We start from the raw sequence: 27,241 nt of genomic DNA, 5'->3' as shown, positions 1-27,241 counted from the left end.
TAACTCTATCTCATCTACAGATGGGCTAAGGTTCGATTTAGTGGGCCCTAGTCGAGAATCCAGATTATACAACGGGCGCATTTCGAATCTGCCTTGTTGAACATATGCACGGCCAGCTCGAAGTTCACGTCCCCCATGGTCCAGAGATTTTCATGGGCAGAAAGGTCATTACCTAAGCTTTTTATAATGGGGTCAAACGTCCTGATCGGTCAAGTAGTTTTGGCGTTATGGCCGTTTTAAAAACGTCCGGTTTTATGTAACGCACCCTGTAGTATACTGTTTAAGGGCATACTTAACATTTTTAGGACTCGATTATAGCAATGCTTCGCTTATAACATTGTACCTCGTGGTAATAGGAATCAAATAAACCGAGAGAAAATACTTTTTCAATTTAACTTTTTATTTATAAAAATATCAAATTTTTAAATGAGATCAACATGAAATTTACTGTGGTTTATCAAACTCTGATTTACAGATAATTCAGTTTACATTGTTTAGTAGCGAAGATACTCTATAATTTACATTTGTAACTAACGCACTATTCACCATTTCACTTTCAGGTCAGACGTTGTGTCTTTTTAGTACAGTAAGAAAATTGCCCAAAAACGGAGGGGGGGGGGGGGATTTTAATGCACCCATCTCGTAAACATGGCACAAATGGCACTTAAAATCCGAATTTCATTATGAAACTTGGCATGAGTAATCCTTGGTAGGTTTACTATTTTCGCTAAAACGAACAAAAAGTTAAAAAGTAACTGATAGCACTGATTACGATATGGCTGCATTAACCCCCACCCCCTTATAGGGGGGGGGGGGGGGGCAGAGCCCAGGTGAATAGAATTGATCTAAATAGATTATTGACACAACTTTTAGTTTGACGGTTAAATGGGCAACAGTGCTTAATTAATTTACATGATTTATACAGATAATATACAAATAATTATGGAGTAGAATTTTCACAGTCTTCCTTTTTTTTTCAATATTATTTGGAAAAAAGTTGAAATATTACAAAGGCACTAGGTTGTCATTTTTAAAAGCACCTTTTTTAAAGTATTTTTTTTCAATATCATAGCCTTTTTTCATCTTTATAAAGTTTAAAGATTTAAGGTACCTCAAAGTGTATTACAAGATATGCAATATTCTTTCCAGTATAACTTTGAAACCGATTAATATCCCCTGGATTAAATCCGGTTCTCAGCCATACTGAAAAATCATGTATGGCATCGTATTACAGATAATTTTCCATATATATTAAAATCAAAATCATAATAGGTACCTACTTATTTAATTTTTGTTTTAATCTTATAATTTTAATATCCGCGGAAAGCTGTGTATAATACAATGCGAAAAATAACTATTATAATTGCTACAATTGTTTCTATTGTGATTTATCCTGAGTGTGATTCAACAAGATATGGTTCAAAAACGTTACACACACACCAAAATGTTTTCCGCATTTTGGACAGGTGTAAGAATTTGTCTTGCTCTTGTGCTCTGCAGTCAAATGTACAAGCAGCTGATACTTATATTTATAAACTTCATCGCATAAAGGACAAGAATGTTTTCTATGTAACGTACAGGAATAATCTTTTCTTGATTTTCTATTCCTTCCAAACTTGCTCTGATCATTGGTGAAGTTGATGTGTTGTTCATTGTTAAGCTGGTTGAAACACTCTTTAACATCAGCTGGTGTCAGTTCTTTGTGAGCAGTAATAATGTGTGATTGAGTATGGCCTTTGCTTGAGAATTTTTTATTGCATATTACACATTGATAATCTTTCAGAGTATTTGAGGGTTCAGGTACATCAACACTTATTTCTTGTTCCTCTTCGCCACTTTCAGAATCAGTAATTATAATAAAATCCTCATCAACGTTCATTTTTTCAATGGCAGCATTTTTGGTCTTTTCCGCAGCAACAATTTTTTGTCTATCAATGTCTGTGCAGTGATTTATACCATCTTGGTCATCAATGAAAACAGTTGTCAGAGTAGGAAAGAACAGTTTCTTAATATTAACTCTTACTTTGGGCGTTCTTAACTTGGCATATTTGTCTAGTGAAGAAGTTCTCTTTAACTTTTTAACTGGTGACTTCTTCTTGAGATCTAGTGATTGAAGAAATCCTTCTTTACTCACCTGAAATAAATAATTAAATATCAATGATTTTGGATCGCGTACTCAATGGTTGTTATACTCTTACATTTACCTAAATGCAGAGAAAAGTATGGAGATGGTTTATTATTAGAACAGTTCCATAGTATAGATTTATATACAGATAAATAACTCCCTCCCTCTTTTAATGACCTTTTTAGTCTGCTATCAAAATGTTTTTTGCTATTTGGCTGTGTTAATATTCCTGTTACCATTGGTTGATTTTCAAAGAACCCAGTTGAGAGTCGACACAAGGTCATTCCGATAGTGTTAAACTCCAATATAATATTATAAGTAGGTATTTTTCTATCATTTTCCTTGAATTATCTATTTCAAAACTTAAACTTTACTTAGCTTGTACAGAAACTATGTTATTATATAAGGTCGCAAAAGGTCTGTTTTGTAAGCATTTATGACAGAATTATGGCCCAATGCATGATCGAAAATATAAAAAAAATGACGGACTATAAAAACTTGTTTTTAGTAAAGGTTTGAGGGCTTAATTTTCTGGAGGTCCTAAGGGCCATACAAATGACGAGAAAGCATTAAAAAAATCATTGGTAGAAGTAAAAAATATTTGCATTTTTTTTCTCAAAAACACATAAAAACGCATATTTGCCTTTGAGTTCCGAGTACCATAATGTTTTTAGTCATTTAAAAGAATCTTATGTACTAGAGATTCCTTTAAATTTGATTACAATAATAACATCTAAATTATATATCTACCTGTTTCTCGTCCTTCTTTGCAGTAGCTGTTATGTACTGTTGAATGTCTTCTATTGATTCACTGATATCAACATCACTAGCTTTACTAGACTCAGGTGCTTCTTCTATACTTTCAATCAGATCTTTTGACTTTCCTAAATAGGTAGGTAGTAAAGTAAAACAACTATTGAAAATTCTTGGTATTACAAATAACATAAAAAATCACCCAAGAAAGGCATATTTTTTTAGTTTTATTTCTATGGTCACTCATAGTTAATACTAGTTTATAAAGAGGGTAATTTTTCTTGCATTTCTAGGTATGCATTTTGTTAGGTATAATTAAGATTAATTTGACATAATAAGCGCATTTGACTAGAAGCTTGCACCTAACTTTCTGGAATTGTGCAAAAAAATAAGCTCTTATCTAGTACTTTTTAGCAGCCTTACGGACATCTGAAAGCGAAGATTTTAAAGATTAAAACACTAATACGGCTTAGATTTATTTTTCGCACTGATGATTTAAATTCGGTTTCCCTCAACGTAACTAATCGAGCATAAATACTCAAACCTCCCCACCCTGCCCTTTATTTAGAAATAAAGGGGGGAGGCAGTTGTGACACTTTTTGTAACCAAAACTGAAAGTCAAAGGAACTCAACTAAATAAAAGCGTTAAACCACTGAAGTTTGCTATTGCAGTTGCTTTAAAGAGTGTGCAACTGTGAATCAACGGCGGCGGAACAACCGCTATCGCCGAATTGTTTAAGGCGGGAAACGGCGGTTTCACCCACTTTTCTTCACAATTTCACATTGCACCTCTTCAAATTCCCAATTTCAGTGCCGGAACTCCATTTTTTTTACTTGAATTACTTTAGTTTTGGTTTCAAAAAGTGTCACAACCGCCCCTTCCCTTAAAAATAAGGAGAGGATAGGGATACATGTTCGTGCTTGTGTCTTATTTTAGGTTAGATATAAGAAAAAAATACCCCATTGCATTATTAAGAGAGGGGGGGATGGGTTCTGTGCCCGCAAACAGTTTGAGGGGAAAAAATGGTTCCAGGACAAACGCAGGAGTCCCAAACGTCGAGGTGGACAAACGCAGGAGTGTTAAAATATTAATTTTATTAAGTACTTCTATACAGATTAGGTTAGGTTAAGATATGAATGAACAAATAAGCCCCCCGCAGGGTTAGGCATTTAAAAAACCTATAAGATGGTCAAAAATAGGTTAGGTTAGGTGTCCACTCCGACGTTTGGGACTCCTGCGTTTGTCGTAGGACCGAAAAAATCTTTATTTTTTTCAGGGGTGTATATTCTGCACAAGATTTAATTTTTTTCTCTAGCTACAATTTTTTTTTTTTTTTCCCTCCCCCTAGTGTTTTCTCATTAAGTAGGGGGGAAAATGGAAAAATATTTAAAGAACTCTATATTTTATTTATTTTATCCCTCCTATCACAAATTTTTTAGTTTCTTTTCACCAAGGAGGGGGGGGGGGAGGGGGGAATGGAATAAATGTTTTCATTTTTCTTAATTTTTACATTTTTTCCCCCTCCAACCACTTAATTTTTATTCCCCCCCCCCCCCCTGAGCCGGGGATCCCATGTAGAATATACACCCATGATTTTTTTTTCAAAAGAAAAACTAGACTTACTTCTGACCACAAACTTATAATTCGTATCTGAAAGGTTGAGATTAAACCTTTTACACGGAGGACTATTATAAGAATAATCAGAGGATAATTCTTCTTCTAGAATATCATCATTGGATCCCTTTGTGTTCAAGTAGGACATATAAGCAGATATGAACTGTTCACCTAAAAAGTAAGATTAATAAAAGTAAAAATCATACAAAGCTACTTGTCTGTATATTCGCCCGTAACGCTATGGAGGAAATGTGATTTTCGAGGCTACTATTTAAGATAATACAGCTGAAATTCAGTGAAGATTTCTATGCCATTTTGGCATATAGCCTTTTGTCCGTCTGTCTGTTGTTCATGCTTTAAAAGACACAAATTCTTTTTATAAAGATTTCGTGATTTCGTTACTTATTGGATATCATCATCCTTGTTTAAGAAGGTTCGGGGTTAATTCTATGATATTTATTTCATTTTTCGGCCCATAACCGGTTACAATTCAGCGAAAATTAATCTCTGATTAGATGCCGTACTGCAATAGTTATTTATCGCATAATATTATAAACAGCTTTCCGCAGATAAAAAAAACAGGTTTCAATATTATAATTGTACGTTTTAATATTCGTAGAAAACTGGATATAATACAATACGTGGTTTTTCAGAATGGCTTAGAACCGATTCTAATCTAGCGGTTTCGAAGCCATACTAGATAATGTTTACCTTGTTGGTTTGCAGATGGATAATTGATAATATTATTTGGTTGGGAAACAATACTTTCACATTCACTGCATTATACATCATATGTCATGTTCTTTACTATTATTTCATTTATTAACTAGCAGCATCCCCTAGAGGCAGTTAAAGTTTAAAACAGGGGTGTATATTCTGCACAAGATTCATTTTTTTCCCCTGCTAAAACTTTTTTGATTTTTCTTCCCCTTTAGTTTATTCCACCAATAAGGAGGGAAAATTATTAAAAGAACTCTATTTTATTTATTTTTACCCCCTTCCACATATTTTTTATTTATTTTTTTTACCAAGGAAGGGGGGGGGGGTTGGAAAGAATGTTTTCAGTTCTATTAATTTTTACATTTTTTCCCCCAAACCACATGTTTTTTTACCCCCCCCCCCCCCCCCTCCCCCTCCACACCTTTAGCAGGGTCAATTTTGCAGAATATACAACCCTGGTTTAAAATTAAAGTAATTCTTTTCTAGGGGTGATTTCTCATGGGGTGGTGGTACTGGTGATACCCTCCCACAAAAAAAGTTTAAAACATTCACAGGACCTGTAATAATGGATATAGTATACGTGGAATTACTGACAGGGGAAAATTTAATGTCAATTTAGGTTGTTAATATTGACCTCATTTATTGGTTAGTTCGTACATCCAGTGCAGGGAGGAGAGGGAATGGGGAAAAGCGGCTGGTGGATCGTTATTTTAGCCAGCTGCGAGTATAACCTAATTAAAGTGTATGAAAATCTGGTAATATATCGATTTCTAGAAAAATTAAAAAGTTTTTAAAAACATAACAATGCCTGTTATAGAAGATATCATCATCTGATATTTCATCTGTAAGAACAGGGCTGTTTGGACGGGTGCTGGTAGCCTCATCTGTTTCATATTGTGTTGTTGCTTCTACAATTATAATTAATATTTATATTATAGACAGCTTTCAGTGGATATCAAAATTTAAAATCAAAACCCCGAGGGGCCGAACACCCTGGACAAAAAAAGCTAGTATTAATTTTATGATTTTTTACTGCAATAATTTTTTCACCTAGGAAGGGGGGGGGGGGAAATGGAAAAAAATGTTTTCAGTTCTCTTAATTTTTACATATTTTCCCCCATCCACATATTTTTTTACCCCCTCCCCTCACCCCTTAGCAGGGTCACTTTTGCAGAATATGCACCCCTGCAGCCAAGTCACTATACAAAAAAGCAGAAAGCAATTTTCCCGCAGACGAAAAAGTTCCCCAACAGGGGTTCCGGGTAGTTGTCTGGTAATACATTTATTGGCAGATAGACAGACAAACAAAAAACTTCCTGAAACTACAAGTGTACCTATACCTGTAAGAAACGAAATCTGTTCAGTTTGTGTACTCTGTTGTACCCTGCAATTACAATAGCATTGTTTTTAATGATATATTTATTAAAAGCAAAGTTTTTTTTATAAGGGGGGGGGGGGGGGCGGATGTGCCACTTATTTAAACAAATAATAGACAATTTTCAATCATCTGAGAAAAACATTTTTTTATAAAAATTTCCCTTAGGTATATTTTCACTTGAGGTATAAGATTTTACACTTGCAATTTGTTTTAATATTAACATGTTTGAAATATTACAAGTGTCACGTGAAAATATAAGGGAAATTTTTATGAAAAAAAAGTTTATCTCAGATGATTGAGAACTGTCTAGTTTAGCGAAAAAAAGGCATAACAAATTTCGGCGGAAAACGGCGGTTTTCGGCGGGAGCGGCAGTTCCGCTGCCGTTTCTTCACAGTTCCATACTGTTCTTCATAAAAGCAACTGCTGTGTTGAATTTTAGAGTTTTAACTCTTTAATGGGCTGAGATCATGCGCGTTTTACTATTGGTTTAAAAAAGTGGCACATCCGCCTCCCCCCTTTGTAATATTTTTATTTTTGTAATAATAATTCCAAGAACAAGGTACAAAATTATAAGCGAGACATCTCTAACACTACAAAGTATAATCAAACACTAAAAATAAAAGTATGTCCTTTTAATTTATCCCGTATTTATGCAACAAATTTTATTTACTCTGATACTCTACAAGTGTTAATGTTCGTTTGTCCTACCGTTTTAGAGCTTCGTTTTTTTTGTTTGTTATCATCCTTGTTTATAATTTCTCGCCGAATTAGATCAAAATTTTTTTTTAGACTAAAGATATTTTGCTGACATTATTTTAAATCACGTAATGCATGTTTGCCTAGAAAAGGAAGTTTGTACACTTTTAGTCATCAGCTCTAATCTTGCATTGGTCTGGCTTGAACCATTCACTTGCACTGAGTTGGTTGTCTGTGATGTTTGACTTGCTAAATTAGATAAATAAATATAATTAAATTGTCAGGTACAGTTAACGGTATCCCGGGATCCATTATCTCAAAAAAATATCAACACTGTTGCTAATTTGAAAAAAAATAAACAATTTTGGAAGCTGTACCTAAATTATCTATTGCATTGTAAAATACACAGCTTTCCACAGATATTAAAATAAGAAAATTTAAGATTAAAACCAGTTTAAACCCGATATCCCAAGCCATCAAAACAGGTAGGTATTAATTTTATGAAATTTTATTTTAATGTACGTAGAAAATCATCTGTTATAAAATTCTATACATAATTGTACTGTGCCAGCTGAGAACCGGTTCTACTCAAACGGATATCAATCGTTTTTAAAGCCATACTGGAAATCAAATCAATACCTTGATCTGAACAAGAAATATATGTTTGAACTTTCTTGCACTCAGTTCCTGGGCTGTATGAATATTGAACACCAAAATCCAGAGTTTTTATCTTATTTCTTGGCGGATTTTTTTGATTTGTGTTTGGAGATTTTCTTTGTGAATCTTGTGTTGAATAATATAGGGAGGAGTCATGATCTTGTACAGCTATCCGTTCTTCAATTTCATCATTTGATTCTGTGTCATATTCATCATTAAGTGTTTCTATAAATATTCATGGGTGTATATTCTGCACAGGATTTATTTTTTCCCCTGCTGGAAATTTTTATATTTTTTCCCCTTCTAGTTTTTTTCCAGCAAGGAAGGGGAAAAATTGAAAAATATTTTCAGAACTCCCCCCCCCCCCCCTTCCTTTAAGAGGATGCAGAATATACACCCATATAAATAAATGAAAGATATAAATAGATTTTAAAAGGTTTTCACATAATCAAAATATCTCCTTTTCTGTCCAAACACCCGTCGTATTAGATTAAGTAACAACCAACTCTTTGATTGCATCACCTTTGTCTGGAAGTCCTAACTGTGCATGGTAATAAGTTGCGCCTGTTTTGGGCAAAGACATTATCCCTTCTCTAACTATTAATGTAGCGCATCTGACATATCAGCAGTTGGAGAAATTTTAAACGTCTTTAGATATGACGCGGTGTTAAGCCGAGATTCGAACCTATCACCTCTCCAAGGACGAGCGGATGCGCTACGTGTTGACCCACGTATCAATATATTCAAGGGTAAGGACAGTGGCCGATAAATTGATGTGTATCTCCAATGATATACAAAATTACCCCTTTTATTTATTACAATTAGTGGTTGAAACGGTTGGAAGACACTTAACTTAATGAACCAACTAATCAAATTTCAATAAAAGCTGTCAAGCCAACAAAAGGGAAAACTTGAATATAAAACATTGGGGCCTGGTGTAATAAACTGCCCCTTTCCTTACTACAATATATTACTCTTTACTTACCATCAGAAGAATCTGTTTGTGTTTCTGTTGTATTAAAAGATTTTCCATGATCAGGTCTTGTGTTGTTGGTCAGGTTACACAGGTTGTTCTCCAGTATTCTTTCCAGCGAATAATTGTCGTCTTTGCTAAATATTTCAATAGATTTTTAAAATTGTCAGATATCATCGGGGATAAGATAATGGCCTATAAAATGATGCAAATCTCCAATGATGATACATAAATTTACCCCTTCTGTAGATTATAATTAGCGATTGAAACAATTTTATACATCAACCAATCAATAACCCTAAAGTTGTTAAGCCAACGAATTCGAAACGTTAACATTAAACTTTGGGGACTAGTGCAATATTCATTTCAATGTCCCCTCCCTCCCTGTAATATTGTACCAAATAGAACTATCTCAGAAAATCTCCACTATAGGAATGTCAAAATAATTTTGAGATTAGCAGATGAGGTGTTTTCACTTATACTTTAAATTGACCATTTGTAAATGTTTCTGTGTGCTTTTTTCAGTCTCAATGCTTAAAAAAATTGTAAATTTCAATAATTTAAATAAGAATGTAGTGTTCATTTATGCCCCTAATGGATATAGATTACGTATATTATGACAGGGTAACAAGGGGGGGGGGGGGGAAGTTCTGACACATTTGCGTAAACGGTGAGTATAGGCTTTATCTTTGGACTGAGAGGATAGGTTATTAGGGATAAAATCATTCTTATATGATGAATTTCCCCCAGATTTAAGATTTTTTGGATAGGCCTCCAGGTTTTGGAGCTCCAGGCCTCCAGGTGGTCTCTGTACAGGTAAAAAATGAAAAAAAAAATTTTTTTTTAAGTTAAAAATCAACTTATAAAACAAAATATGCATATTTTTTCTTCAAATATGTGAATAATACTAAAAAAGATGCATATTTTGTTTTATAAGTTGACCTGTAACTTTAAAAAAAAAAATTTTATTTTTCATTTTTACCTGTACAGAGACCACCTGGAGGCCTGGAGCTCCGGAACCTGGAGGCCTATCCAAAAAATCTTAAATCGGGGGGAAATTCGTTATATAAGAATGATTTTATCCCTAATAACCTATCCTCTCAGTCCAAAGATAAAGCCTATACTCACCGTTTACGCAAATGTGTCAGAACTTCCCCCCCCCCCTTGTCGGCAATTTAGGTTACTAACATGGACACATTTTTTGGTCGATTCGTTCATCCAGTGGGAAGGGAAAATGCTACATAAATGGGGTGGATGGATTTGTCATTATTTTAGCCAGCTACGAGATTAACTTTATTAGAGTACATAATGATCTGGTGTAAGATCCAAGTAATAATAAATCCATTATGCTCCCCACCAACCTACTTTGAATAACTGATGGAGAGTAATAAAATGCCGTTTCTCGCGGTCGTACGCGTTCATACGCAATGTTGCAAGGGTGACGCAAATTTCAGACCTCAGTTTTCGATATTTATTTTACTCATACGATACAAGCGATACGTGCAAGATTATTTAATTCGCTATGATATAAAGATATTTTTTTCTCAAATCGCGAAAACTGAGATCTGAAATATGCGTCACTCTTCCAACACGGCAAAAAATGGTATTTTATTTCTCTCCATCGAATAATTACTAAAAATACTTACATTTGTAAATGCAGCTGTACAAAAAAGTCAAACTTTTCATTCAGTCTGTGTCGAACTAAATGCCCCCTGAAAAATAATGATTTAAATATTAAAATTTCCAATAAAATAATAAAAAAATATTTTAGGGATGGCAATCCGTCAAATTTTTGGACCGGATTCGGATTCTTACAAAAATCTGTCCAAAAAATGGCGGATTCTCGCGGATTCCGGATTCTTATTTTTGGCGGATTCTGGATTCTAGCCATATTTTTAAAGGCTTTTTTTTTATAAAAATTTAAGTGCTACATTTGTCCTAAAAATTAATGTTCTTAATGTTCTCTATAATTAACTTCCGAGAATTGAACCAGATTTTAAAAGATATTAGGTATATATAATGATGATAATCTTTGCCTTCAAAAAGGGGGAGTTGAAAGAAAAAGCTCAAGACGCTAATTTTAGCCTACCAATTAAGAATCCGAATCCGCTATTAAAAAAAGGATTCCGGATTCGGATTCCAAAATTGGCAGGGTCCTGGATTCGGATACGGATTGCCAAACCTAAAATATTTGGTGCTTTTCCTCAAAGTGCCTGACGATTACACAAACCTTACTTATTAATAAATAAGAATTAAACAGGGTCATGTTATAATGCCAACATCTACATGGGACCCATACTTCGATGGACCTATAACTGCAGTGCCATAATCACCCATGGGAAAAAATCCTCCCTAGGTAATTTTTAGGTACATTTTATTTTAAAAATTGTGGTTTATTCCTCCCTCCTTCCTCAAGTGCCCGTTGGAGGCCTCTAGGGGTGCATCCGCTCGCTAGTAGAAAATATTTTTAAGTTATAACTTACTGAATTGCCAGATTAGTTTGCAGAGGTCTGTAGCCGCACAACTGGCAGGTCACACGTCCATCTCCAGTCTCAGCCATATCCTAGTAAATATTATACCTAATATGAACAGGAATCTCGTAAAGTCAGTATGAAAACATTAAAGATACAACACATTGTTGGACTTGAAATTAAATAAGATTAGATCTAGAAAAAAAATTCCTTTTCAAAAGAAATAAAAATTCATGTCCATTCGTGTACAGACTTAATTTAGACCATAAAAATGACAATTTTTAGTTCTTTTGAATTAGAGAAAAGAAGTAATATTTATCATATAAGTGCACAAAACCACATTTCCAGTCTGACCGCATCCTACCCTTTGTCAAATATGGCCTAACCTTTTAGAGAGCTCAACTACAAAGGCCTATCTCAAGTCTGAACTGTTTAAATTCTCTTTTAATAGCTCTGTATTAACCGATTTCTGTAAATACTAGCGGTTCTCCCCTAGAAGCGTATTAGGAGGGGGGGGGGATTAGTTCAAGTTGACCCCTGCTCATTTTCAGTTTAAAACAATAAATATTTATCCACCTTCCCAGGGCTACAGTGTAAAGGAGAACCATATCGGTTCAGTGGTTAGCGCCTTCGGTACACAACACATACACTCACACACACACACAGACAGACATCTATTTTACATAAAGATTAAAATTAAATACAATAAAACTTACGTGGCTTTTTCACAACATCAAACGATCTTTAAATTATTTACATTTTTGTGTTATTTTTATCACTTTGACATTTAATTAAGTATACATTTTTATCTGAAAATAATAATAAAACTGAATGAATTACAATATTTAACAGATTTTATATAAAAAACTTTAAATATTTAAAATTATTTCAAGAATTTAGATTATGGGACTTATTATCATTCGCAGATAGTTATCTAATCCATTGGTTTCAAAGCCATACTGGAATAATAAATACACTATTAAAGATTATTTCGCTTAATGCTTTACTTAAATACATAATAATACACATTATACAATGATGAAATACAAATCGAAAATTTTAAATTTCACTATTATCATACCTAAGATCTATAAAAATATGATTATATATCACAATATAAATCACCAATTTGGAATAAATACAAAAATAATATTGTTTAAGTAGACGGCAAAGATCAAAAAGACAGCGATGTATATTCTGCATGTTATCTCCTGCTAAAGGGATTGGGGGGGAAATAACAAGAAACATTGATATGTGAAAGAAGGAAAAAACTAGAGGGTGGGGAAAATGAGGTATACACAAACCCTAAATGATTAAATTAGATCAAAATAACAGTCACCTTCACATAAACTAAAAATACTTAGATGAATTTATAATTTTACCAAAAAAAATGATTTGATAGAACCTTCATAACAAACTTTAACTATACATAAATAACTTTTACAACAAGTTAGATCCACTGGAGGTGACCTCTGTCCTCCTCACTTGAGGGAGAGATATGTGACCCCCTTGACCTTCTGTTTGTGTGGGTTGATCTTCTTGAGAATAGAGCTGAGCAAGGGGACCAACTGAGCATTATTGATCCCTGTCTTCTTAGTCCTTAATTTGGTTTTGTTGATTATTATAAATAATAACACAGGAAGGGGAGAAAAAATTGAACTGTAGCTTCCATGAGAATTGAGGGTCAGCTTGTAATGTATCATAGAATACACTCAGCTGTGCGCAAAGCTTACTAATAAACAATTAGCCAAATAATTCTCAAATCCGATCACCGTGTGCATCTGATATTCTAACTTCACATTGGACTGTAAACTAAATTGGTCCCAACAAATTTTATTAACCCATTCTTTTATTTGTTGGCTTTAAAACTTTGGGGAACTTTTATAAAATCTTGAATTTCCACAGCAAGGGAAGGGCTATTGGGCTGTTTATTACACTGGTCCCCAAAGTTTATAAATCCCTTAAATATGAAAATTACCTAAACTTCTTGACCAAGTCTGTGGTGGTCATAGGTCTTCTCTTCAGATATCTGATAACTGTTTCCTCAGATACTGTATCACTGCTTCCAGCCGGAGTTGAACCTTAAATAGCAAGGATAATTATATCTGATAACTGTTTCTTCAGATACTGTATCACTACTTCCATGCAGACTCAGAGTTGAACCTTAAATAGCAATGATTATATCTGATAACTGTTTCTTCAGATACTGTGTCACTGCTTTCATGCAGAGTTGAACCTTAAATAGCAATGATTATATCTGATAACTGTTTCTTCAGATACTGTATCACTGCTTCCATGCAGAGTTGAACCTTAAATAGGAAGGATGATTATATCTGAAAACTATTTCTTCAGATACTGTGTCACTGCTTCTATGCGGAGTTGAACCTTTAAAAAACAAGGACGTTTCAGGGAGGGAGGAAAATTAGACTGTTTAAAACACTAGTCCTCAAAGCTTTATAATAAAGTTTTCCTTTTCATTGGATTATCAACTTTGTGGACATTTTTTGAATTTTGATTAGTTGGTTTATTAGGTTGAGTTTCAAAACGTTTTAACCACTAATAGTAATCTACATAAGGGATGGTTTTGTGAATCATCATTGGGGATGTACATCAATTAATTGGCTATTGTCTAATCCCTTTAGATACCTTAGGACGATTACAGTTAAAAATCAGCCAAGCTTTTTGAAATTTTGTTTATCAGTACAATATCAAAGAGAAAAAAATCTGCAAGAAACATTTGCAATATTAATAACGAAACTTAATAGATAAAAGTACAGGATAAGTAAAGGAAGATAGCACAAAAACTTTTTCACGACATGAAAACGCGATGCCCGACAAACCATTGGGCCACGTGTTAAATCTCCCTTAACGGTTAGCTCTTTTCGTTAGTTTATACATGTTAGAATTGTCCTATTGATTTCAAAATTTTCATCTTGATTTCTTTAATGGTAATGTACGTTTAAGAAAGCGTAGAAACTCTATAATCGTTACCAAAAAGTCCAACGTCCATTTAAAACATGATGATTTTTTACCTTTCTGACAACATTTTTTTGTTTGATATAATTATCCTATTTAAATGATTTTTGGAAAATTGATTCCTACTACAAAAAAGTACAATGTTATAGGCGAAGCAACTCTATAATCAAATCCTATACCTAATGTAGGTAAATTCTGGTTATTTAGTTCTGACACTCTTCAAGTGTTAATGTTCGTTTGTCCTAGGGTTTCAAGGCTGCGTTTTTATGGATGTCCTTGTTTAAAAAACAATCTTACTTTGGCTAGGAGTAGAAGAAAACTTTGATTTCTTGGGTGCAGGTTCATTTCCTTCAATAATGTTGGCCACCATCGCCTTTCTCTTCTCAGCCTTCTCACTCTAAAATATTTTTTTTTTAAATCAGGGGTGCTTTCCCTTTAAGTGTCTGGTTCCCCTCCTATCTTATTTTAAAAGAAATTGAAATAGAGGGGGGGGGGGGTACTTTTATGTTAGGTAAGTTTAGTTTATATTGGCTCCAACCGCAATAAAAAAAGATACCCCTCTTAATATAATAATAAGGTGGGAATGGGGGAAGAATTCAGTGCTCGACAAGCACTTTAGAGTAAAGCACAACAATTGTTGTTATAGTTAATGTTAACCACAAGAAGAAAATTATTCCCATAAGGAGCAAAGCTAAAAATTTAAAATTCTTCAAACATTGGATTACTAACCTTATCAACAACCTCTTCTGTAAGCGTAGCTGCTAGAGAGTTGTTCTTGCTTCCCTTACCTTTCCCCTTCTTCTTACCTTATCAACAACCTCTTCTGTAAGCGTAGCTGCTAGAGAGTTGTTCTTGCTTCCCTTACCCTTACCCTTCCCCTTCTTCTTACCTTATCAACAACCTCTTCAGTTGGCGTAGCTGCTCTAGAGTTGTTCTTGCTTCCCTTACCCTTCCCCTTCTTCTTACCACCTGTACCTTCCTCCCCATCTTCATCCTGGCCACCATCAACAACATTTATTCCAATAATATGTTCAGTTAAGAAAGTAAAAGAATAGAGGGGGTGTGAGCTAAATGTAACCTTGACCTCAGGGTTGGGACCCTGTCCCGATTTTGTATGGGGTATTTGAAATCACCTAACTCATCACCAAAGTTGTTGAGTCAACGAATAAGAAAATGTCATTATAAAACTTTGTGGACTAGTTACAAAAAGCCCAATTTAACCCTAAATATTAAAAAATGGAAAAAACTTGAAGAAAAAAATGTCGCCCATTCCTTTTTCTTCTTCTTGTCGTCTTTGTCTTCATTTTCGTCATCCTTCTTATCCTAAAAAGTAGACATTTCAATAGGTAAACATTAAAAACATTTTTCTTTTTGTGAAAATGCCAATATAGAAAAAAGAATCCTTTTCGGTATCGATTCTTATCAGTCAACTGCTCACCAGGGTTGATCCGGCCCGACACCGATTTTAACCAGGCAGGTTTAGGCAGCTCTCTATCAAATCAAATTCCCTTTAGTCCGTCCCTACTAATACAAGTTTTTATCAAACTTTGTTAGAAATATTATACCCTTCTATCCCTACCTTATTTTCTTCATCGCTGGAAGAATCACTGTCCAACATTTTGGATAGACCTTCATCTTGATCAACACCCTTGATGTTAGCCTCCTAGAAATAAATAAAAGCATAAGCAAGGATGGCAACACAGAGATCTAAAGAGATAAGGCAATGGCCGATTAATTGATTACATCCTTCAGGAAGAAGCACAAAATTACCCCTTCTCTAGATTACAATTAGAGAAAAGTTTGGACACTCATATTTATAAACCTACCAACCAAAATTCAAAAAAGTCCCCACAGTTTTTAAGCTAAATAAGAAAACGTTACATATCTTAAAAATATTGTAACTGGTGTAATAAACAGCTCAATGTCCCATTCCTTCTGATGACAAAATCCGTAGGTAGTGGAAATCACCAGGGGAAAAAAGCTGGAACTGGAACCCAAAGTTTTACTAACACTTTTTCTCATTGGTTGGTTTAAAAACGTTGGTTACTTTAATTAAATCGTGATAAGTTAGTGCAAATTAGTAGTGTCAAAACTTTTCCACCAATAATTTATACATTGTCTTATCCCTTTTATTATCATCATTATTAAAAAAATATAACTTTGTTGCAATAAATAAAAAAACCCTCCTAGTTTTTTTGGGGATGGGGGTGAATATTTACCTCAAGTAATTCATCCTCACTGTCACTTGATTCGTCACTCATGTAATCAACTTCTCTTCCTGTAATTAACAACATTGACAACATTCAAAAGAAGCGAAGAACAAAAAATCATGGATGGGAATACGGGCATAGAGATTTAAAGGGCATTTATTAAAATCAAGAATATAAATATATTCCAGAAAAAAATCACAAAACCTTTCTCACATATTTTTAAAAAATATTTATATTTTGTTGTATTACTTGCGGAAAATAATATTACATATTGCATGCTCATTGGTATAAAAACTCTTTAAAAAATTCTGGTTAAAAATAAAAATTGTAATATTTTGCTAAAATACAAAAATTGACAATCCAATGCATTCAACATTTTGAAGTGTGCAAAAATTACCTGTTTAAAAACTTTTTTGAATGTTCTCATTTTGGAAGAGTTTTCCAAAAGTATTGTTTGGCTTTTTTTAGCACATTTTAAAAATTTTCAAATTTATTTTATGACCGATGAAATATTAAGTACCTTTTCTATAGACGGGACAATCTTTATCTTTACAAGGTAAAAGAATAGAGGGGGCAAGGGTTGAATAACTGCATTTCCACTGAGTGGGGAGTGGGACCCTGTGCAGACTTTTACTTGGGTCTTTGATTATCAGCCAAAAGCATCGGAAATATTAAAATAGCCAAGTCACAACAAAAGAGAGAGAAAGCAATTTGCCAGCAGATGAAAAAGGTCCCCACCTCTGGAACCTGTTAGTTGTCTTGGTTATACATCTACACATAAACATTTATTAACCAACTGATACCTTCATCATCCCCATTATTCAGGTCCTCAAAGGCCTCATTATAAAAATCATGTGCAAGTTCCCCATTTGGTCTCAGATAAAAATGTCCAAAATCGACCCACCCTACATTTCAACCACTAATTTCAAACTACAGAAGGGGTAACTTTGTGTGTCATCATTGGGGATGTACGTCAGTTTATCGACCATTGTCTTATTCCTTTAGATCCCTGCTAAAACCTTCATTATTTATATCACCAATGTCTTCAAAGGCCTCATTATAAAAATCATGTGCAAGTTCCCGATTTGGTCTCAGATAAAAATGTCCAAAATCGACCCACCCTACATTTCAACCACTAATTTCGAACTACAGAAGGGGTAACTTTGTGTGTCATCATTGGGGATGTACGGCAGTTTATCGACTTTTGTCTTATGTTTTTAGATCCCTGCTAAAACCTTCATTATTTATATCACCAGTGTCTTAAAAGGTCCATTATAAAAATCATGTGCAAGTTCCCCCTTTGGTCTCAGATTAATATGTCCAAGATCGACCCACCCTAGTGTATAAACGTTTCAACCACTAATTATACCTTCATCATCTCCATCATCACTGTCCTCAAATGCCTCATCATCATCACTTCCTTTCTTTTTCTTTGCCTTCTTTTTAGAATCTTTGCCTCGCTTCTTCTTGCCTCCCTCGTCATCAGAACTTTCTCCCTTCTCCTGAAAAATATTTTATAAGTAGTATAGCTCAGGAAGAGGGAGGGGAAATTGAGCTGTTTAATACACTAGTCCCCAAAGTTTTACAATAAAGTTTTCTTGTTCATTGGCTTAACAATTTTGAATTTTTATTGCTTGGTGATCAAACGTTTCAACCATTTATTTTAGGCTAAAGAAGGGGTAATTTTGTCTAACATCATTAGGGATTACATAAATTTATCGGCCATTGTCTTATCCCTTTAGATCCCTGCAACAAACCACTTCAATAGAAGTAACTCAAAGGTTACCTTATCTGATTCGGAGCCAAAATCGTCATCCTCATTCTCCCAATCATCCATGTCAGACACCTTGAAGTCTTTACCTTTACCACCCTGATAAATAATAATTCAATCATCAGTGCCAAATCTATTCTATAAGTAAATTTACAGTGTGTGTAAGCCTATTGGTAATAATATGTGGACTTTTTCACCCTTATTAAATATTAAATTATTTAACAGTGGTAATGCTTCTTTATAAGTAACTAACCAGTGTATATGTGTATCAGTGAATGAATTTCCCACATTTTATCTCTTCCTTGTACTCCAACTCCGCTCATCCGCCCATAACCCCCCCCCCCCCCAAACAATTGGTAGCATGACCATTGACTTTATCCTGGAAAATCTAGCTATAATGTTTCAATGAAGGCCCCATATTGTTATCACAATAATCAAGTGCGCCTGCCAATGATTTATTTAAGTTTTATAGATGATATCTTTTGTATGACACGGCATGATCCTCGTCAAAGCAATGGGCGCGTCACAATTGATTCTGAAAGTTTACCTTGGATTTCTTTCCCTCTTCTGGTTCACCATCATCCCCTTCCCCTTCTTCTCCTCCAGCTTTCACCTAAGAACAGGGATACAGAGATAGAACAACAAATAAAAAAAAAGGATTATGGAAAGAAAAGAAGGAGCGGGTTTCACTATCTCTAGTCCCTAAATATATCTCCATATTTGCGGGGCAATCATTAACATTAACAAAACAAAACCTAGCCTAACCTAAAATAACATTAACATTAACAAAACAAAACCTAACCTAACCTAAAATAACCTATCAAAAGCAAATGTGAAAATACGACAAAACCTGCTAGGTACTTTTCTTCTATGAACCAAAAAAAATCTTTCATTCAATTCCTACTTTTTTTTATAGCAGCGATAAAAAAAAGAACAATAAGCTGTTTTTCCTGTAAAGTGCCTAGCGTAGTACAGAGACCCCACCACCCTAATTGAAAAAAAAATATGGGGGGGGGGGGGGACAGTTTCCTTTTGTTTGTTTTACTTCAAGGCAAGATATGTTAGTTTTTTTGAGTACAGGGTAACCCCGCAAGATATACAAGGCCCCGCGGGGTTACACTTTAAAAACAAAAAAGGCAAATGTTTTTAGATTCGCTACTAAAAAAGTATTTTCTACCAACAATTCGGAAAGTCAAGACATGCATACGTTAACAAATATAGAATAACTATTAACTACGCATTTAATAACCAGTTTAAAATCGATAGGACTATTCTACACGATAAATGGGTTAGGTCTATGTTACAGATGGACGGACCGACCCTATTTATAGAAAAGCCAAACTTTTATTAACTTAAAAATAAATCTTAATTAATATAGAATGTATTACAAGTTTAAAAGTTATATAGCTACTGCACAATATACTTAGATTACCAATGCACAGCGGGACAATTAGCATTGAAATTCAATTAAATCTAAAAATCTAAAACGACCAAGCTAATATTGCTTGATTTACTTCTACAAGAGACAAAATAAATTGAAAATGATTGCAAAATGCGGGATAAATTTTCAAGTCTTAGAATAATGTAGTTATTTAAATAAGGCTTTCTATCAAGACATAATTTTAATATAAACTTAGTTTTTATTTCATATGCTTTCATGTGCTGTAAATCGTAAAACTAAGTTTTAGTCCTGTGTTTGTCCCACTGTGTAATGTAAACAATGTTATCAAACTGAGTCATAAAAGTTGTGTACTATACTTAGGGAGGGAAAGAACAATGAAGGTTAAAAATTTCCAGTATGGTTAGAAAAAGATTATTATTCGCTATATTAGAACATGTTCTCAGACATAAAAATAATGTATAGCATCGTTATAAAATCAGACAAAAGAGGACTATCCACCAACAAGAGCAAGTGATTCTAAGCATCTTCCAGCATTGACCCATAGTATTTTTAAAAGCGAAGCTTTTCTATAATTAGGGTCGGTCCATCCGTACGTCCGTCCGTCCGTCCGTCCGTCACGTATAGCTTTTTTCGTTAATTTAGACATGTTAGAATTGTCCTATCGATTTCAAATTTTGCACGGTGATTCCTTTAGTAGTTAGGTACGATTTAGAAAGCGTAGCAACTCTATAATCATTACCAAAATGTCCGTACGTCCATTTAAAACATGTTGATTTTTTTTTACTTTTTTAAATAGCTTTTTTCGTTAATTTAGGCATGTTAGAATTGTCCTATCGATTTAAAATTTTGTATGGTGATTCCTGTAATAGTTAGGTACGGGTTAGAAAGCGTAGCAACTCTATAATCATTACCAGAAAGTCCGTACGTCCATTTTAAACATGTTGATCTTTTTTACATTTTTAACAACAAATTTGTATGTGACCTAATTATCCGATTGGTCTGATTTTTGGTATACTGATTCCTGGGACAATAAAGTTCAATATTATAAGCGAAGCAACTCTATAATCAAGTCCTAAAAATGTAAGTATGTCCATAATCATTATCCTGTATCAAGCAGTTTTTCAACAAATTTACTTACAATTTTGCTTTGACTTTTATACATTCGCATTCTGATTATTCAGTTCTGACATTGTACAAGTGTTAATGTCCGTTTGTCCTACCGTTTCAGAGCTTCGCTTTTATGGATGTTGTCATCCTTGTTTAAGTAAATATACATACTAGGTTTATGTTTAATATTTGCTTTATCGACTAAAAAGTTAGGTTTCACCATGGTTTTATATGAAAAAAAACTTTGAAATGTTAAGCATTGTTTGGTGCAATATCATCTAATGTTTTGATGAGTTCAAACTGTTGTTTAAAAGCTTTGACACAAAATAAATTATTATGATTAAAAATGTATATTTAGAAAAAAGGGTTGGTAACTTGTAAACAGTTTAATTACTGTACTTTTGCAATTTACAACATTTGATGCTTTGAACTCAAAAAAGCATTTTATGATATTGCTTCAAAAATTGCTTTACATTTCAGTTTTTCATATATAACCATGGTGAAACCTAACTTTTTAGTCGATAAAGCAAATATTAAACATAAACCTAGTATATTCACTAAAAAAAATACTATGGGTCAATGCTGGAAGATGCTTAGAATCACTTGCTCTGGTTCGTGGATAGTCCCCTTTGTTGTTAAAAATCAACATGTTAAAAATGGACATACAGACATTCTGGTAACAGTTGCTACGCTTTTTAAATCATACCTAACTACTACAGGAATCCCTATGCAAAGTTTAGAATAGACTCTAACATGCATAAATTAACGAAAAATTCTACCCGTTCCGGATGCGGGTATTTACAACAGAACTAACCTTCTTATTGAAATGTGATGACCATTTGTTCAATATTTTGCCCCGCTGTGCCCACTTCTCCTCTGCTTCGTCCACGTCCAGAGTTTTATACCTGGAACATACAAAAACATTTTTTTTACAGTATGGCTTCGAAACCGATTAATATTATCTCGATTAGAACTAGTTTTCGGCCACACTAACAAATCATGTAAAGCATCGTATTATAGACAATTTTCCACGAAAATTGAAAAAAAAACTAAAATTGAAACCAGTTTTTTTACTCTGGACCTTCATCATCACGGGGTTAAAAAAATGGTTTTAATCTTATAATTTTTCATTTTTATATCCCTTGAAAGCTGTTTATGATACGATGAGATAAATAATTAAACTATTCAGGGACTTAAAAGTCTGTCTCAAATGATAAAAATGTCTAATTTGGAGAGAAAAAAACTCAAAAGAATTCGGCGGGAAACGAGGATTATCGGAGGAAGCAGCAGTCCTGCTGCTGTTTCTTTACTGTTACACATTGTACCATTAAACATAAAAACAACTGCAATGCAAAATCATAGTGCTGTAACTCTCATTTTGATTTAGTTTTTTAGTGTCTTAGGCGTGGTAAATCATACCTGTTGATTGAGTTAAAGTTGTACCACTCAGAAATAGGATAGGCTTGTACCACCCCATCCTTGCCATGTGTGAACAAATAATACGTTGTGTTCGCATTTATACCTCCTTCCCTTACACCCTGCAAATAAAATAAATATCAAATTATAAAAATCCTCAACTCAACTCAATGGTCTACTTGAGGTGTTCTAACCAGGATGGAAGGGGACAATGGGTTGTTTATTACACTAGTCCCAAAAGTTTTTAATAACGTTTTCTTATTCGTTGGCTTAACAACTTTGGGGACTTTTAATGAATTTGATAGGCTGATTCATTAAATTGAGTGTCCAAACGTTTTCACTAAAAATTCGCAATTGTAATTTTGTGTATCATCATTCATTGGGGATGTACATCAATTTATCGGCCATTGTCTTATTCATTTATATCCCTGACTCAATTTGGTATGTATTCCTATTTATTCTTGTAACATTTTTTGGATCTACTGCAGTTCACGGTAAAATATTGCTGGTAACGAATATTGCTGAAAATCTATGAATTTTAAAGTCTGCTAGCTGCCAAACGGCTGAACGTACAGATCATACCCGCACATCATTTTAAGCGATATAAGAAGGCCTACAAATAATCTGGAATAGCCAAGATCCAATGATGCACAATAAAAGCTTCACTGAAGAAAAAACGCGTAAAATAGGCCTTTTTCGCGCATTTCTATACACTGCGAGATAATTATGCATTATTGATTTATGGATATTCCAGATTATTTGTAGGCTTTCTTATGCCGCTTAAAACAGCGTACGGGCATGATCTGTGCGTTCAGCCGTTTGGCAGCTAGCAGCCTTTTAAATTCATAGATTTTTAGCAATATTCGTTACCAGCAATATTTTACCGTGAACTGCAGTAGATCCCATTTTTTGCTTAAAATTATAATGCTATACCTATGATTTTGGTCAGGGATCTTAAGGTATAAGACAATGTACTATACATTATTTTACTTTCGCAATTAAAATAAAAAACAACATAACCCTTATAGATTAAAATCCTTGGTGGATAAGTCTGAACACTTGTAGTTTGCACAACCCAATCAATAAAACTTCTAATAGTGTGTAAGTCAACATAAAAACATCTTTGTAAAACTTTTGGGACCAGTAATATTCAAAATACTCTTCTTCCGTGAATAAAAATATGTACAAACCTTGAATTTTTTGCCAGTTTTGCCGCCAACCTTGAGCAGCCAGGGTTGGTCTTCTGGCTTATACTTCTTGGAAATAATACCCAGCTTCTTACGTCGAGCCTCTTCCTGAATATTAAATTTATTTGTTATAAAAATCTATAATTTTAAGGAATCTTAAGGGATAAGAAAATGGGAGGATTAACTGATATATTTCCCAATGATTTAAAACAAATTTACCCCTTCTGTATAAAATCAAAATTATTGATTGAAAAGTTTGGATACAACAGATCAAAATTCAATAAAAAGTCTAAGAAGTTTATGAGCCAACCAGGGTTTCGGATCCGGATCCGCAAGGATCCGCATATTTTCTATAAAAATGCGGAAAAAATGGAAAAATCTACCTCAATTTATATAAAATCTCAGACATTCTCTTGATGAGAGCCAATCTTTGAGGTTTAGGGTCAGACTTGAAAATATAAAGTATTTTTGACTTCAAATTAAAGAATAAATATTTTTGAAAAGTTTGGTGATTTTATTTTTATTGTCAAGGATCCGGAACCGGATCCGGTAGGATCCGGATCCGCACTGACCTAATTTGGAGGATCCGGATCCGGATCCGCAAAAAATCAATGCGGATCCGAAACCCTGGAGCCAACGAATAAAATAACGTTGTTTTAAAACTTTGGATATTAGAGGATTTTATTAAGTCTAATGTTGATTTCGCCATATCGACCAGGACAACCCCCCCTCAAAAAAAAGAATCAAAGATAAATTTTTCCCGCACAGCTATTAATACCAGTTTAAGGTTATTCTGGAATAACAAAGAAAATCACAAAAGCGCGCAGCGCATGTAAATGGGCCAAGATGAATGTTTATTGATTAGGTGCCATTTTTCTCTTTTAATGTATTAAGCACTAGCGTCTACACCCCTTGCATCTAGTGGTTATGTATTCAGAGGGCAGAGAAAAATAGCTTAAAATCATCCCAAAACTTAATAACTTAATTCTGAAAATAAATAGTCTAATAAGATCCCAGGGCCTATGTGAAGCTTCCCTAAAATGGAGAACTCAATCGGTTCAGTAGTTACTTAAATCTTAAGCTTCAGACAAAAAAAAACTTACTTACTAGCTGCTGTGCCCAAGGCATGTAGGGGCTCTTTGTTCCAAGGGATATGGGAGGGAAGAAAAATAGCCTAAAACCATCTCAGGACCTATAAAAAGCCTCACTGTAAAGGAGAACTATATCGGTTCAGCAGTTAGCGAGGTCCTTTGCTACCGACATAAAGAGTAAGATATACCTTCATATCTTTGCCAAAAGCAGAGCCAGCTCCAAACTTTGGTTGTTCTTCTTGTTGGTTCAGATTTAAAAACTTCTGATTATTCTCACGCACCATACGAACCTGGATAAACCAAATAGTTCAATATCGCATCGTATTATTGACAGCTTTCCGCGGATGTTTAAGTAAAAATTAATGGCCCGGACTGACAAACTGGTAATGATTTTATGATTTTTATTTCAATATTTGTGGAAAATTGTCTGTAATACGATAAAATACATGAGTTTTCAGTATGGCGGATATTAATAGGATTCGAAGCCATACTTCGAAGCTTCTTAATCAAATGAAAGTGTCATTATTTAGGGTGGCTTAATACAGAACAACTGCCAAAAGTATAGACCACGATGATGTAATGATAGAGCACCTAGCTTACACGAGTATCGTAATGTAACATAGAATACACTCAGCTGCGCGCGAAGCATACCAATCTACGATTGACCAAAGGATTCTCACTTAAACCTCCGTGTACATCTGAATCCTAACTTCACAGAAGCAGGGTTACATACATACATACACTTGAGTTCTACTATACCTGAGACCAACTGCTGAAGTCCACTTTCAGAGAGTTATTGTATTTCATCACATGGTAGCTTTTCTTTTCGGTTGAGTTAGGTACCCTGGAAATTAAGTTAAAAACCAATTAAACACATAGTTAAATATTCCGAATTTCAGATGTTTTACTAAAAAAGCCAGGGATAAAACAATGGACGATAAACGGATATATATCCCAAATGCTGATAGACAAAATTACCCACACCGTTTGTAAGTTAAAATCATTGGTTTTCAAGTTTGGAACAAGTTAAGTAGTCATAGCTTTTGATCCAACGAATAAGATATCGGGGTTATTAAACTATGAATACCAATTTTATTTACAGTCTAATAGCCCCTATTTCTCGGTTTCAGCTGGTTAATTGTCAAATTATTGTTTATCTAGTAAAATAACAACAAGAATAGTGTGAATCAAGGTGAAAAAGCCTGTCAAATGAATTTGAGATCAACAAGGTCAATTAGTGAAAACAGAGTATAAAAACAATTTAGAATCAACTTTACACCAGGTCTTTTCTTCTATGTTTTGAATATGCATGGTTGCTTTCACAGGAATTTTACGGGATAAGACATTGGAAAATAAATTGATGCACATCCACATGAGTAGATGAAATTAATGGTTGAAAAGTTTGAAACAATTAAGATTTTTAAACAAGTTCGAAGAGTTAATCAGCCACCAAATAATGATATATGTTTTCAAAAACTTTTGTGTAAAACAAAAAAGGTGTGTATCCAAAGGTTGGATAGTGATACCCGCCCCTTCCGCACGCTTGTGATAGTGATAGGTAGGTTTACATTATGATTTGTTCTGTTGTGGCATATTTTACCCATGGAGGGAGGAAACATTGGACTGTAAATTGTAAATAACCAAAAGTTTTATAAGCTTCTTTATCTTATTTGTCATTTCAAAATCTTCTGGTACTTTCATTAAATTGAATTTTGATTGGTTGATTCCAAACTAATACCTAGTTTCGATACTTTCTTACCAAAATTTTTAATATACAACAGGGGTAATTTATTTTGTTTATCATCATTGGAGATGTAGATCAATTTGTGTAACACTGTCTTATCCCTTAATATCCCTGGAGGATTTTACCTAACAGTAAACTCTTGGTCTTGAGCTCCCTCAGACATTTTTTTATCACTTCAAAATCTGAAATAGTTGTTTATCGCATCGTATTATAGACAGCTTTCCGCGAATATCAAAATGAAAAATTATAAGATTAAAACCAGTTTTGTTAGCCCCGAGGGCTGGAAACCTGGTTTTAATTTAAAATTTTTATTTTAATATTCGTAGAAAACTTGATATAATAAGATGCTATACATAATTTTTCAGTATGGCTGCGAACCGGTTCTAGAGGATATTAATCGGTTTTGAAGCCACACTTGAAATTATTTTCTTCAATAAACACAGGGTAAACATTATCAAGAATATATTTAGAGTATTTTTTTGTTGTTGTTTTAATTACATAGGTATATATTATTTATATAAATATAATAAGTTGATGTTTAATTTATTAAATAGATTTTTTTATTCTACTGTTTGAATTTTCATGTCTACATTTTTAATGAATAATTTTTAGTTTTAGCACCGTTGATTCATTGTTGTAAGTAAATCAGTAAATATTTTTTTTGGCATTTAAAGTCACCAGATCTAAGATTTTGAAAAAACTATTTTGTCTCCAGATTTAACTGGTAAAAACTAGAGGCAAAAGAGTTTTTTTTGATTGATTGTCTTTTATTAATTTGCATCTTTAGATTAATATTTATGAAATATATTTTTCATAATTAACTAAGTTCACTGGCTTCTATAGTAAAATTTTGAACAAGAATTATTTTTAGAGATTCTTAATTTAAAACTTTTTAATTAAGTTAGGATCAAATACGGGTTTTAAATCATACAAATTACAAATGGTTAG

At 33.8% G+C, this 27,241-nt stretch overlaps 2 protein-coding genes across 5 annotated transcripts; both read right to left on the bottom strand.

Moving 5' to 3' along the window:
* Positions 1–382: 382 nt before the first annotated feature.
* LOC145330104 (uncharacterized) lies at positions 383–12,201 on the bottom strand. Of its 3 annotated transcripts, none has more exons than XM_080174688.1 (13): positions 12,106–12,201; positions 11,402–11,481; positions 10,565–10,630; positions 8,931–9,055; positions 7,928–8,170; positions 7,432–7,537; positions 6,554–6,597; positions 6,022–6,121; positions 5,205–5,269; positions 4,503–4,664; positions 2,876–3,009; positions 868–2,134; positions 383–553 (listed from the first exon to the last, which is right to left on the bottom strand). In XM_080174688.1, exons 2-12 carry the CDS (start codon positions 11,476–11,478, stop codon positions 1,379–1,381), a joined length of 1,878 nt encoding a protein of 625 aa, XP_080030814.1. In that variant the 5' UTR covers positions 11,479–11,481; positions 12,106–12,201; the 3' UTR covers positions 383–553; positions 868–1,378. The 3 variants fall into 3 exon arrangements, with proteins under 3 accessions (XP_080030814.1, XP_080030815.1, XP_080030816.1); XM_080174689.1 differs by having other exon boundaries at positions 383–538; XM_080174690.1 differs by having other exon boundaries at positions 383–538; positions 913–2,134.
* TfIIFalpha (transcription factor IIFalpha) lies at positions 12,192–26,568 on the bottom strand. 2 transcript variants are annotated; one of them, XM_080174691.1, is made up of 16 exons: positions 26,419–26,568; positions 25,309–25,393; positions 24,738–24,839; positions 23,462–23,566; positions 22,275–22,393; positions 21,670–21,760; positions 18,894–18,959; positions 18,362–18,445; positions 17,945–18,077; positions 16,585–16,643; positions 15,945–16,028; positions 15,640–15,688; positions 15,255–15,361; positions 14,663–14,762; positions 13,368–13,470; positions 12,192–12,988 (listed from the first exon to the last, which is right to left on the bottom strand). In XM_080174691.1, exons 1-16 carry the CDS (start codon positions 26,454–26,456, stop codon positions 12,871–12,873), a joined length of 1,443 nt encoding a protein of 480 aa, XP_080030817.1. In that variant the 5' UTR covers positions 26,457–26,568; the 3' UTR covers positions 12,192–12,870. The 2 variants fall into 2 exon arrangements, with proteins under 2 accessions (XP_080030817.1, XP_080030818.1); XM_080174692.1 differs by lacking the exons at positions 12,192–12,988; positions 13,368–13,470 and adding an exon at positions 13,659–13,774.
* Between the last annotated feature and the right edge of the window lie 673 nt (positions 26,569–27,241).

The sequence above is a fragment of the Acartia tonsa genome, chromosome 10 (assembly GCF_053477335.1).
Source record: "Acartia tonsa isolate MP-2025a chromosome 10, ASM5347733v1, whole genome shotgun sequence".
Taxonomy (NCBI): domain Eukaryota; kingdom Metazoa; phylum Arthropoda; class Copepoda; order Calanoida; family Acartiidae; genus Acartia; species Acartia tonsa.
The sequence above is the reverse complement of the archived record's forward strand: the minus strand, read 5'-3'. Positions and strand labels throughout refer to the sequence as shown.